This window comes from Coturnix japonica, chromosome 2, assembly GCF_054131305.1.
Source record: "Coturnix japonica strain WE chromosome 2, WE-NBRP24, whole genome shotgun sequence".
NCBI lineage: Eukaryota > Metazoa > Chordata > Aves > Galliformes > Phasianidae > Coturnix > Coturnix japonica.
In genome coordinates this window covers 124,159,389-124,172,549 of record NC_140664.1, presented here as the reverse complement: position 1 = coordinate 124,172,549, position 13,161 = coordinate 124,159,389, and the positions used below count along the sequence as shown (strand labels likewise).

At 36.3% G+C, this 13,161-nt stretch overlaps 1 protein-coding gene across 6 annotated transcripts in view; it reads left to right on the top strand.

Annotated features, from left to right (window-relative positions):
• The window catches only part of ARHGAP21 (Rho GTPase activating protein 21), a 74,001-nt gene that overhangs the window by 51,935 nt on the left and 8,905 nt on the right, over positions 1–13,161 (top strand). For 5 of the 6 annotated variants that reach the window (XR_014943109.1, XR_014943111.1, XR_014943110.1 and 2 more), the window contains 10 exons: positions 7,371–7,529; positions 7,683–7,785; positions 7,872–7,908; positions 8,563–8,688; positions 9,447–9,731; positions 10,684–10,748; positions 10,832–10,980; positions 11,811–11,953; positions 12,094–12,249; positions 12,357–12,435. Coding sequence is in view for 3 of the 6 variants with exons in the window: in XM_015853291.3 (XP_015708777.2) it covers positions 7,371–7,529; positions 7,683–7,785; positions 7,872–7,908; positions 8,563–8,688; positions 9,447–9,731; positions 10,684–10,748; positions 10,832–10,980; positions 11,811–11,953; positions 12,094–12,249; positions 12,357–12,435 (1,302 nt within the window). In the remaining 3 variants the exon portion in view is untranslated. The remainder of the gene's footprint in view (positions 1–7,370; positions 7,530–7,682; positions 7,786–7,871; positions 7,909–8,562; positions 8,689–9,446; positions 9,732–10,683; positions 10,749–10,831; positions 10,981–11,810; positions 11,954–12,093; positions 12,250–12,356; positions 12,436–13,161) is intronic. The other variant, XM_015853294.3, reaches the window with a different exon arrangement.

Below are 13,161 nucleotides of genomic sequence, written 5' to 3'. Positions count from 1 at the left end.
GAAAAAAAAGCATTTTAATACATTTCTTAGGTGGTTAGTATGCATGCCTATGACTTGCAGCTGGCAGTGGAGAAACTGATTATGGTGTCTTTAGCTACCAGTGGAGTTTAATGCTTTGGCCAGTGCTGTTGCCTGAATGTTCTTCTCAGCGTAGGTTTTGTATCGGGTTATCAAATTAAAATAACTTTTTAATGGATGTATTAAGATCTCTGATCTAAGTTAAACATTGTTTTAGATTTTTCTGATCAGTGAAATTTATAGTTTTTTCCTGTTCTGGACTTTTTTTCAAGCGTACAGAAATATCACATAAGTACTAACAGACTTTTCCTCAGAGGTGTGGTCCCATTTTGGAAAATATCTAGTACAGTCTTACCCTAGAAAGTTTTCAGGCCATTTCATTTCACTGTTAATTTGTGAATAACCAATAGAAGATGAGCCAGGTAACACCGAAGTACCATAGAACTAAGCTGTCCTCTCCCTGCCTGATGGAACACAGATACCAGCATACTTCATGTTGATACTTTTCAATCTCCAACCACCTGCACTTTACAGCATTCCTGAGCCAAATGAGATTTCTTTGCACTTCCAAATGTTTTCTGGGATTAGGGGGTGAAACCTTTCGGGTTCTAAATATCTTTCTTTAATTGAATTGTTTGGTCACTTCTCTTTTAGTATGTTGGTGTTCTGCTTCGGCAGTGCCGAAAACAGAGATGTATAGATTTTAACATTTTCAATGCCAAGAACTTCTTGAAAGAGTGGTGAGTTTTTCACCTTTGTAAAAAATTAAATACGTACCATAATTCTCAGCTTGAAGCCCTTCTCTGGAGGCACTTTGGGCTCAGAAGATTATATGAGTACAAACAGAATGCAGTCAGGAACTAGAAATGAATTGATGTGTGTTTGTGCAACGCACTATGAAGAAAGTTATGTAGGAGTAGAAAAGGTTTGGAGTATTTTCCCCATGTAATTAGGATATAATTGAGAGAATATACATGTTCTTTTTTTTACTGTAAGAGATGCATCTAGCTGATAGAAACTGAAAACCTCAGACTTAAACAGCGGAGATCATTGCTTGTCAACCCATAGTGTGTCAGTAACTTAAGGGCAAATGGTGACTGAACTTGGATGGTTGATAGGCATGATTTAAGGAAAGTTTAATTTTAGCATAACCTGTTAGTAGTCAAGATGAATACAAAAATCTTTAGCCGCTGTGATTCAGTTTTTCATACAAATAATTGGCCAACTATTCTAATCCATGAAAACAGAAATGTAGTGGCAATAGAAACAAGAGCTGACATGTTCATTTTTGAGGGACTGTTGCTTCATTATTTTAACAATAGCATTGGTGCAGCTTTAGACATGTCACCAGTGTTTCTAAGGTAAGCATCAATCTTCTGGTTTTTTTCAGAGTCCTACAGTGTGTCTTGCCAAATTGCTGTTGCTCCAGGCTGAACATTTCCATATATCTTATGCAAAGAACAATTTTTGAATCATTGTGGTATTCTGAAATTAAACAACCAAAACACAGAATAACAAGTTAGTGTTGAAAATACCACTTAAAATGTTTGTTTAATTCAAAAACCTGCTAAAATTTGAAATTAAAAGTTTGTAACTTTTAGAAGAGTTTTAGTTGGAATGGGAGCACTGGCCTTGTTTGGTAAATGGTTAAGGTTTTCAAAACAAATCTGAATATATCATTAAAACTTAATAATTACAGGTAATAAAGGAATATGGTGAGAGTTCTTGACCAAAACAATGTATATTGTGAATTGTGTGTTTTTTGATCATGTGGCAGGATGATAGTGTAAGCCGGTCCCTTTAGAGAATGTAATGCTTTCTATTGCTGTGTAGACATGGATAGCTGTGCATTTGTTTGCTTAACACTGAAATGAACAACGTATTATCATAGATCTTACATAAGGAATAATATAGGGAAGCCTTTTTCTGTTTTAGTGAAGCTCTGTCACTATAATAAATATGTTATTTACATGAGTGTGTTAACAGAAGGCTGGATTTGATTATTTGGGAGGCTTGTTGCAGTCCTTTTTTCTGTGTCTTACCAAAATGAATGTGATCAGCATGCAGACATGTTTCCAGTATGTTCGTTTGGCTACACGAGGGTAATTACGTAAAGTAGATATGTGAAGTGGTTCTTTGTAAAGACAATCAGTGCTGTCAGCGTTGCAAGTACTTAAAAACCAGCAAACAACAGAATCTTAACCAGCAAAACCTTTTTAGAGTATAAAGGGCAGCAAGTCTTGATGATGCAGCAGCTCATGCTTCAAGATAGGCAATTAAAAGCCACTTCTGTGGGTTATATATCAGTTTGTTGTGATATTAGTGTGATAGCAGAGTTAGGGCAATGTAGTTCATTTTTGATTGAGTTAAATGTTTTTATTTTGTTGATTTTCTGGCCTTCTTACTATGCAGATGAAATTATGTACATAGTCCTTTCATTTGACTGCCTTCCTGACAGACTTCTAAGGAAAATTAAGTCTGTGAATAGGTAGATCAATATTAGTATGTCGGTGTTCTGCTTAAATTCATCTGCTTCCTAGGTTTCTTGGAAGAAAGGCCTCTGAGGTACCTTTCTGAACTTCCTTGCCTGTGTGTTAATGAACATCCTCTCTATTTGATGTGTTGTTTGTCTTCTTTCTTCACTCTTCTCATGGGTGCATTTTCTTTTCAACCTCTGTCCCTTTCTCACTTCTCTGCCTTTCTTGAATGAAAATAATGCTTTTATTTTTGACAGTTTTAGCCCTTTGCTTTGGAGATAGAAATCAGTATGTGCAACCTTGCCCTTCAGTCTCCTGCAGAAGGCTGAGGTGTTGACAGAGAGCTATCGGTTAAAATTCCACAAGATTGAGTATGAAAATTGCATGAAGTTCTGCATAGAAGCACTTGAAACACATACCTAATCCAAGATTTCAGTATGGTTTTCAGAAAACCTATGATACTAGAATACTGCATCTTCTTCTGCGTATGCAGTTTGGAGTATGGTGTCCCAAGTGGTTTTGTGCATGGGAGCACGTTATCTTAAAGTACTTGACATGAAAAGCAATTTAAAGCTATTTGTAAGTGTATGCTTCTCAGTAAATGGGCTTTAATGGTTGAAATCTTTAAAAAAAAAAAAAAAAAAAAAAAAAAAGTTAATAGTCTTTGTAAATTTTTTTACATGTGGAATTACAGTCTATAGCCATATACTTATATTGTCTGTTGAAACTGAAATCTCTAATTAGTGTTTAAAATGATAATGTTGTGCACACTTAGTAAGTAATGCAGTTCCTTCTTAAAACCTTCTGAGCTGTTGAGATGCTGATTGCAACATTGCCAGGTCCAAAGGGCGCTGAATATGAAAGCTGATTTCTAGCTTTGGAAGTGACTTTTTTTTTCCCAGTCACCAACCAAGAAACTTGAGGTGACCTCATCCACAGGGCAGGGGTGGTGCATCCTCTGTCACACTTGTTCACCTGCGTAGGCCTCCATTTGGAGATCAGCAGTTCTGCTGCTATAGACAATGAATTCACTCTATGTAAAGTTAGGTTTGTGTCATTGAAGAATATTACACATATCTTTTCTTGGATAATTTACATGATGTATGGATGCTCTCCCTTCGTATGTCCATATTCTCCAAGTGCATAACAGCAGAAATGTGTTTTTGTGCAAACATTTCTTGGTTTCAATTAGCAAATCAGCTAACACAAGCTAACTGTGCTTGGAGCTTTCTCTTTTTTTAAGAAATCCTCACTGTCTTACCTCCTATAAATGTTCTCACACTGGAAGGCTTTCCATGAAGGCTGGCTGTAGCTGCTCACCAGGTGCATACTTGCATTGCTGTGTATAGAAGCAGTATCTGAACTTCCCTTGGGAAGCAGGTAGAACAAATTTTTCAAATCACTGATGGCAAACGGAGTATTACATTTAGCTGTGTTTTCTTTTCTGCTTTGCTGTTATCATGTTGTGAAGTTCAATTCTATCTTTCTTTTTATTGTAACTAACCAAATTGTCACCATCAGTTTGTGGATTTTAGCTGCATACAAGAATGAAAACTGGCAGTTTGAAGCAGGAAGGTACCTGTATTGAGGTGTCTGACTGCATGTCTCAGAAACATTCTTTGTCGTATTATTAAATTATTAGTATCATATATAACTTGTCAGGCTTGAAATAAATTTCTTATATTTTTGAGACCATTTTTGGTCTTGGAAAAACTTGAAGGAGAATTTTTTTGTTTATTTCCTCTCTAGACTGGAAAATAGGAATTCTGATGTAAAGAACTGGCAAATTAGAATGCATGTTTTTTAACAAAGGCAATACATTACATTAAACACTTCTACATATGAAACAGACATTAAAGCATTAAAGAATGTGTTACTCCTCTTTGTCTTCTCTAAGTAACTGTGGTGGTTTATTATCCTGACTTTGTGATATTAGAGTGGAATTTCATTCTCTGTTCACTTAAGAAATGGAGTGATGAGTTGCTACCTGTGTAGAAATGATCTCGAGTCATTCTTGAAGTATCCTTGTATATATTGATGCTGAAGTGCATTGGTCTGAGGAATGATGTTATAGGTAGTTGATTTTACTATATATTGGTAATTCAAGAAAATTGCTGTAAATTTCTATGCTATAAATCTGTTTAGTATATTGCAAAAGCCACTCATGACCTGTTGGAAAAATTAAAATTAATTACATGGTATTCCCTGTTATGTAGCTTAACAGGGAAGTAGTTTGAGTGTGATAGCAAGAAAATGCTTTTCTCCATGCAAGTGGTGTCTGTTCCATTTAGGACTGCATTCAGATGTGCTCATCAGGGATGATTTGTGCTGATCTTTGCCTATAGGCAGAGGGTAACAGTGGTCCCAGAGTAGGATTCTGTTTCTCATCTGTTTGCTGCTTAAAGGCAGGATGAGCTTCTTGCAGCATCCCTGTCCAGACCTGCTGGGAGAGCTGCACTGTGCTAAAGGTGCATCCATGCTGGCTGTTGCTGCTCCTTTTGCAGATGAAAGCCAGGGCTCTGATCTCCATCTAGTGTGAAGCTGTGCATTTAGGGGATCCATAGCACAGGCTTTTGAGATAAGAGGGATGCCCACAGTCTCAGTTCTGAACTCACCTCAGGGCCATGGCCACGCACTGCTGGAGTACGTGCTCTGTCTCCAAGATGCAGCATTCTCATCCAGAAACAGCAGCAGGTCTCATCAGGTGGCAGCCACTTCACTGTTAGAATAAAGGAGTAAAGTAATAACCAACACACTGTGTTAAGCAATAACACATAATACAGTAAGAGACATCAATTACAGAAGCATGCAGATATTATGACACAGAGTTCTACCATAGGTCTTGTAACCCTGTAATATTCTCTTCTCTCCCACTGAAAGCAGAGGTGTTCTCTGTATGTGTTTTTGTAATACGCCACAACATCAGCGTTGCTGGACGAATTGGGCTCTCACTGTTACAAATATTTGAACATACGTATTTGAAAGATTCATTTTTCTTTGTTGTTTCATACAGAAGACTTTACAAATTCTGACACAGGGCTTTCAGAACTTAAAGGAAGTACCTATAAAGAGTCAAATATCACATTTGTTGAAATGTAAAGAATTTTTCAAGCACTTGGACTGCTGTTCCACAGACAGAATCTTGTGTTTAAGTAGCTTTGCTGTGGGCTGCTGTGTAGTGTTGCCTGAGCTCCTGCATTCACACATCCTGTGGGTTTGTTTCAAGTGGTAACATCTTTAACTTTCTAAAGTAGAGCCTGTGACGTTTTGAGATGAGTCTGTAACAGAACTGAGTTGCAGCTGAGCACTCGCAGTTTATGTTCTCTGAAGTAATTCATCTGAAAAATTGTTCAGTGAGTGGAAATATTCATTAGTCAACATCAGTGTGTTCTCAGGGTTTGCTGCAGGGAAGCTGAGCAGATGAAAAAGATGACAGTAGGACAGTGAGCTGCTGTAGTTTGGAAAATGGTAGCACAACTGAGGTTCTCTCTCCTTTCTGCTGCATTAGAGAAGTCTGTAAATACTTCAGTTGATCACTGGATGCAAACAGAACTCAGAACTTATTTCCGTTTAATGTCATGGATTTGCTGTGAATTCTTTTGCTTTCCTTTTTATTCATGTTCCTATTTCACAGCTGGCTTAGGGGTGGAGGGTTATGCTCTAGAAAATAACAAATAAAAATCTTTAAAATTACTGTATTTAACCATTCCATGCAAAGTAGGGCTGTCATGGCTGAATCTTTCTGTACTTTAATATTTGTCATCTTGTTTTAAACTTACTTTGCCAGATTTTGTGCGCTGCCTTTAACAGAACTGCTAGTGACCGTTAGAACAGCACAATGCAGCTTACGCAGTTGTGTTGGCACAAGGCAAAGAATAAACCTCTGTTTGCAAGTGTCCCTTGATTTCAATGGGCTTTTCAGAAGCTCTGCATATTGCAGTTCTTAGCACCTAGGATATATTCATATTCATTATGGCAGTGCAGTCCAGCCCCTGCTCGTGACTTGCTTCTCTCCACCCCTCCTTCCAAAGCATGAAGTACAGTTATTTCTGTCGCACTACCGAGGTGTGCTAGAAGATGTTACAGTTCTCTTCTCAGAGTGTTCGAATAGGCGTCTTTCAGCTTCTGATGTCTTTCCAGATGCATGTTAAACAGTAGAAATACTTAAAGCTGCTTGGACTCTTTCACGATGACTCGTGTGGCAGTTGAGACTGTGAGGTGCTGGGCATGTACGGCATGCAATCGTTTGTATGAGCAATTAGTGGAAGAAATAATTGGTATGTAGTGGTGCCATCTTTGATAACATGAATACTTCTTTATCTGAATGTGTGGAGGATGGGAGGATTGGTACTCTCAATGCTAATAATATTTCAAATATTTTTTGTTTGCAAGTTGGCTGTGTTGTTGGATCACTGATTTAAACCAAATAGCTTCTGGTAGTTGGAATGCTTGTGTTTTATTTAGGAAGCAGTACTTAGTTGTCTCTTGAGTTTACACTTACAGATGTATGATGTTTTTCATATGCATGCAAACAAACAAAACCAGTCTACTTGAAAATCATGTTACAAAAGATTAGCGCAGAATTTCTGTTTCATTCTCTCGTATAATCGCATAATGATCATGATTTTCTTTGCTCTTATCCCTAATGTATGATTTAACATCCTTACAAAATGAAGCAGATTTTCATGTTTAAAAAAAGAAAAAACAACAAACATTTAACAGTATGCATTAATTGGACTCTCGATGTTTGTATGAAAGACTTTGTGTTTAAGGCACTTAATATAATATCCCAGCAATGACATGTTCAGACAGCCGTTTAGTTTGAGCGTTTGATTAATGCATTTATTGTTAATTTATGACATATTACCTTTGTAGATGAACCGACTAGTCCTAGTATTGACCATGATATTGCACACATTCCTGCTTCTGCTGTTATTTCTGCATCTGCTTCTCAAGCACCTGCTATAACAACTGTTCCTCCCAGTCCTACATCTCCAATCCCTTTAATTCGGCGACAGCTTTCTCATGATCATGGTGAGTGGTGATTTGATTTTCTTTCCATGCTACTTTTTGCTTTTAACTCTCTGGAGATCAGGTGTGAAAATCACAACCTCTTTACTGCTTGACATAAGCTGTAAAATATGAGTCAGTTTCCTACCGTTCTAAAATACTTCTACTTCCTTATAGAATCCATTAGGCCCAGTGTCCTGGATAGCCAGCCTGCCACAAAACCAGAGAGATCGAAGTCATACGATGAAGGACTGGATGACTATAGAGATGAGGAAAAATCGTAAGTTCATGAAAAATGTCAGTTGATTTGGAAATTTTTTTTAAGCTTGTAAAACCTCATTTGAATTTCTGTTTTTGTCCCAACAGGTCCATTAAGCATGTATCGAGCTTAAAGGGGATCAAGGTAAGTAAATATTTAACAACTCTTAAAAATAGTAAATATTACTGCAGCAAATTTCATGAATTATACTACTGATTCATACAGAATGATGCGTTGAAGACACATGAACATGATTACTATTGCTATCCATCAAATCATTCTTAATTTGTATTGATTTTAAACATTAAATGTCACTGTGTGCTGTGCGTGTAACATAAGTAAAGACGGTCTGTTGTTTTGTAGGCTCCCCACTTGATTCATGATTTTCTTTTTCCTCAGCCTCTGTAAATGAAGCATATCTCTGCTGCCTCCAGTAAAAGCTTAATAACAGGAGTCTGGGGTGTGTCCCATTCTGGAGATGGGCAAGATCATTATTCTTGTACTATCCTATGGAAACTTTAGACATCATATTTTCCAGGGGAATATTCTTAGGGACATTTTCCTGAATAAGATATCAGCTTTTAAAGTGAGGGACAGAATACTCAATTGGAAGGGACCTGCAATGGTTGAGTCCAACACTTCAGCCACTCAGGGCTTACTAGAAGTTGAATCATGTTATTAAAGCTTTTATTTAAATGGCTCTTGAACACTGATAGATGTGATCTTGCATATAGAAATCATAAAAAAAAAAGGGTCTAGAAGTGCAACGTGAATTTCCTTCTGTGATGTTCTCTTTAGGTCACAGACAGTCAGAAATCTTCCGAAGATTCTGGTTCTCGAAAAGATTCTTCTTCAGAGGTCTTCGGTGATGCCTCCAAAGAAGGGTGGCTCCATTTTCGTCAGCTTGTTACAGACAAAGGAAAGGTACCTTTCGTGGTTTTATTTTTTCATTCTATTTTTTAACCTGGTGAAAATACTTAAAACTGGCAGAGAACTGTGGTAAGAAACTTGAAGCTTTCTTGTTATTCTTTTATAGTAACGTTTTTTGAGATATGAACATCAATGACTATGACAGTTTTAGAACTGTTTGTTAGAAGATTTATCATAATGAGTTTCTTAGTTTCCTTTAGAGACTACTTTTGAAAGTATTTCATTTCTGTGAAATTAACTGTTTTCAAACAAGGCAGGTAGAAAAATCCATCCTGAGATAAATTAAGCTTGTAGCCTTTTCTCTTTGCTAATAATGAGTAGCAATAATATTCATGAACATTGTGGAGCTGAGTTCACATTAACTTCCTGCATGTGTATGGGATAACACTTAAGAAGAAGTGGGAATGTGGAATTGCATTGTTATGTAAATGTGAGTCTGACTTGAATAAATGTTAAAAGACTGGGCAAGAATATGCTAAATTTTTTTTTTGCTATGTTTATTTTAAGGCATCTGTGAAATTCTGGTTGCATTGTTACTGTCAGTTGAACTCTCAATGGGTAATCAGGGAGGACAGGCTTTATAAGTTCTGTTTTCTGACAGCAGTTAATGAGTCCCACTTTTGTGAAAGCTTTCTGCTGATAGTTCTTAAGTCGACTATAGAGAGTTTGTAAAGCTTCTGGAGGTAGCTTATCTTAACCCAGATTAATGGTAGCAAATAAAGAAAACTTACATACTGGTTTATATTTTTCAGCGAGTTGGTGGGAGCATTCGGCCATGGAAACAGTTATATGTTGTTCTTCGAGGTCATTCACTTTATTTGTACAAGGATAAAAAGGAGCAAATGACCCCATCAGAAGAAGAACAACCTATAAGCATCAATGCTTGTTTAATAGACATCTCATACTGTGAAACCAAGAGGAAAAATGTATTCAGACTCACCACATCAGACTGCGAATATCTGTTTCAAGCGGAGGACAGAGATAATATGTTAGCATGGATTAAAGCAATACAAGAAAACAGCAACTTAAATGATGAGGTAATTGTTACATTATTTTTAATAGTACAGCAAAATTTGTAATCAAACCATCGATCAAAATGTATGCAGGAGCACACGAGAAAATGTGACAGGTAAGGTAGTTGGGTAAGTAAACTGAGTTTGTTTTTTTATTAAAGCATGATTATATTCTGATTATCAGTATTTTGAAATAAATGAATTAATGTAATTGCTGACTTGACTGTAGATAAACTTTATATTAAGATAATAAAAATCTCTAATGTATCAGTCAAAAGTAATTGTAGTATAGAACCAGGCCTTGCATTATAAAGTAGCGTGTGCATGGTGTGATAAGTTTCTCGGTAGTTAGGATGTTCATTAGTTTAATTAAACTTTGGTGTTTTTTATGAATTGAATGTTAATGCGAAATGCAAAGCAAGAATATGCTGTTAAATACAACATATCTGTCCCAAAATGATCTTCGGTGCATTTTCATTTCAGTGATGAAGAACATTTTCATGTCTGTGGGCATACATATCTGTTTAGTTCTGAAATAATTACCAAAATACGTATATAATGTGTGTGTCATTAAGTGGATAAAAGCATGTTTTGAATTCAGGGCAATTTCAGTTCTATGCGTGGTACTAACTGTATGACTACTCTGTGTATATAAGATTTGATTCTTTCCAGAGCAGGTTTTGTTGATTTGCATGTTTTCTACTGGAAGTAAATTCCAGTTTAACATGATTTAGTCACATACCTACTGCTTTGGAAATAGTAGTATCTAATGTGTAATTACTCACTTGAGTTTTCCCCATGGTTTACGAGTGTTCTGTGTTTATTGCTCCCAAGAACTGCCTACTAGATTTTTAGATGTACTGAAGTGTTGTTTTTCATATGTGTTCTGTAGATGGGAGGAGGTAATGTTTTCTTAAAGTAAAACTGTTGGTTGTATTTTGTAAGATGATAAAGTAGATCTCAATTCATTTTATAGGACACTGGTGTCACTAGCAGAGACCTAATTAGCAGAAGAATTAAAGAATACAGCACGATGATGAGGTAGGTAAATTACATGCTGACAGTAGCTTTTGTATGTATGATTATCTAGATTCTTTTTACTGAAGTAATGTATCTTGCTTCAGTTCTTCAAGCAGCAAAACAGAGCCATCTCCCAAAACACCTCGTCAGAGCCTAAGTATCAGGCAGACACTGCTTGGAACTAAAGCAGATCAGAGGACGCAGAGTCCACATTCTCCCAAGGATGAGTCAGAAAGGAAGCTTCTCACTAAAGGTTTGCATCTTTCTTTTTTTTTTTAATAATAATTTCTTTAGTTTCTTAGAGCTATTGAGGTGCTTTATTCAAGTTCCTCAAACGCAAGAATCTACATGTGTAAACCAAATATGAGCTAGTGACTGTAGCTGCAGCTGCATATATTTCTAACAAACATTCCCTTACTCATTCTGTGATGCAGATGTGTAGGTAAATAGCAGATGTTAAGTAAATTATAAGCCTACTGAAATATTATTTCCAGAGATAGTCAAGTAAGAAGTACTGTTGTATCAGAAAACTTGCAGTGCAGGGTGAATGGGAATTGTAATTTGTTACATGAGTTGTATAATGGAAGTAAAGAGTTCAATTGAACTTCTAATCTGATTTTGTATAAATAATATTTTAAAGTGTTTGAGTCCCTTTTGGGACTGATTTGGAGCACCTGAAACCTCCTAATTACTGAAAGTAGGCCTGCACAATGTCAAATATTAGTGTGGCTATATTAATTTCATAACTGTTTTGTATGTCACCGTTACTCAGTAGCCATGTAATCTTTAGGGAATGTTGTGAATTTTATTTTTTTAATGTAATCTTCGTATATTTAGTCTTGGAATGATAAAATTCCACTGTATCATCCACCTACTTCCTTTTTCTGAATATGGGTATATTCAAGTGCATCAGCGAGTTGTTGTGGGAAGCTGGGCTAAGAAAAAAAGTTGAATAAAATGAAAGGATAGTAACACAATTTTCTTTTTTGTAAATGTTACCTGGATTTGTGGTATCTTTTGTGACTTAAATGCTTTGATGTGTCTTCTTTGCTTTCTTACTTACATAATGCTAACAACAAAAAGATGAGACAAGCCCACCTAAAGACAAAGGGACTTGGAGAAAAGGCATTCCAAGCATTATGAGGAAGACATTTGAAAAGAAGCCATCTGCAGTAGGAACATTTGGTGTCAGACTGGATGACTGTCCCCCAGCACATACCAACAAAGTATGAAAGAGCAGTTTTTCTTTCCAGTGTGATTTTAAATGCTTTTTAGTGCTTTTTCATGCATACTTTAAGAATGTGTGTGTGTATATATATAGATACATACATACATATATATACATATAAAATGTTTTTTTCTTCAGTATATCCCACTGATTGTTGACATATGCTGCAAGCTAGTTGAAGAAAGAGGTCTTGAGTACACAGGTATTTACAGAGTGCCTGGAAATAATGCTGCCATCTCAAGTATGCAAGAGGAGCTCAACAAAGGAATGACGGACATAGATGTTCATGATGATGTAAGTCTCCATTCACAGTGTTTTCACTTTGAACTTCTGAAAGCTTCGAGTTGTGCTATGATTATAGAAATACAAAGACTATATCTCTTTTTCTTCTAAATGTTTAGAAATGGCGAGACTTGAATGTCATAAGCAGTTTGCTCAAGTCCTTCTTCAGAAAGCTCCCAGAACCCCTTTTCACCAATGGTGAGTTGTTTACCTCAGCTTTTTTCTTTATGAGCTACTGTTGAGCAGTTGTCTGGAAACTTTCAGATGATTTGAGAGAAAGTGCAGTGAAACCAGTTCTGCAATAAATTCTTTTACTTCCTTAAAGAACAGGGAGTCACGGTGGTAGTCTTGTTCTTAAGAACAAGAGCAGTAAATAGAATTTGTCTAATTGTACAATAATTACAGTGTTCAAATATTGTGCCAAAATATTTTAGTGTATCCATGTTAATATTCTATTTACTTCAGCATACTAAACAAACAAAAAAACCCATCCAAATCTTATTTTTTACTTTTATTCTGTTGCTATTTCTGGAATAATTGCAGGGGGTTGAAAGGCAGCAAGAATTTGGTATTAACTCTGATTTGGTGGTAATAAACAGATCTTTACAAGTTAGATCTTGAAAGATTTCCACTAGAAATAGTAACGAACAGAGAGCAAAAGCAAAACTTGACTTTGGGAAATTTTTTTATGCCATGTTACCTTTGCACGATTGGTTTTTGTACTTGCAAAACTTAAATAAACCAAACAAAATTTTCAGGGGAGATTCTGAACACGTTCCTCTACTACCATAAATTTGAGTGTCATGTTTTTAGATTTGGGGAGATTGCAGGGGTTGAACACAGGGAGTGCAGCGGATGAGCTTCACTCTGTTAAAACCACCCTGCACACTAAAGAGATCAGATTTTGGACTTGGAATGTATTTT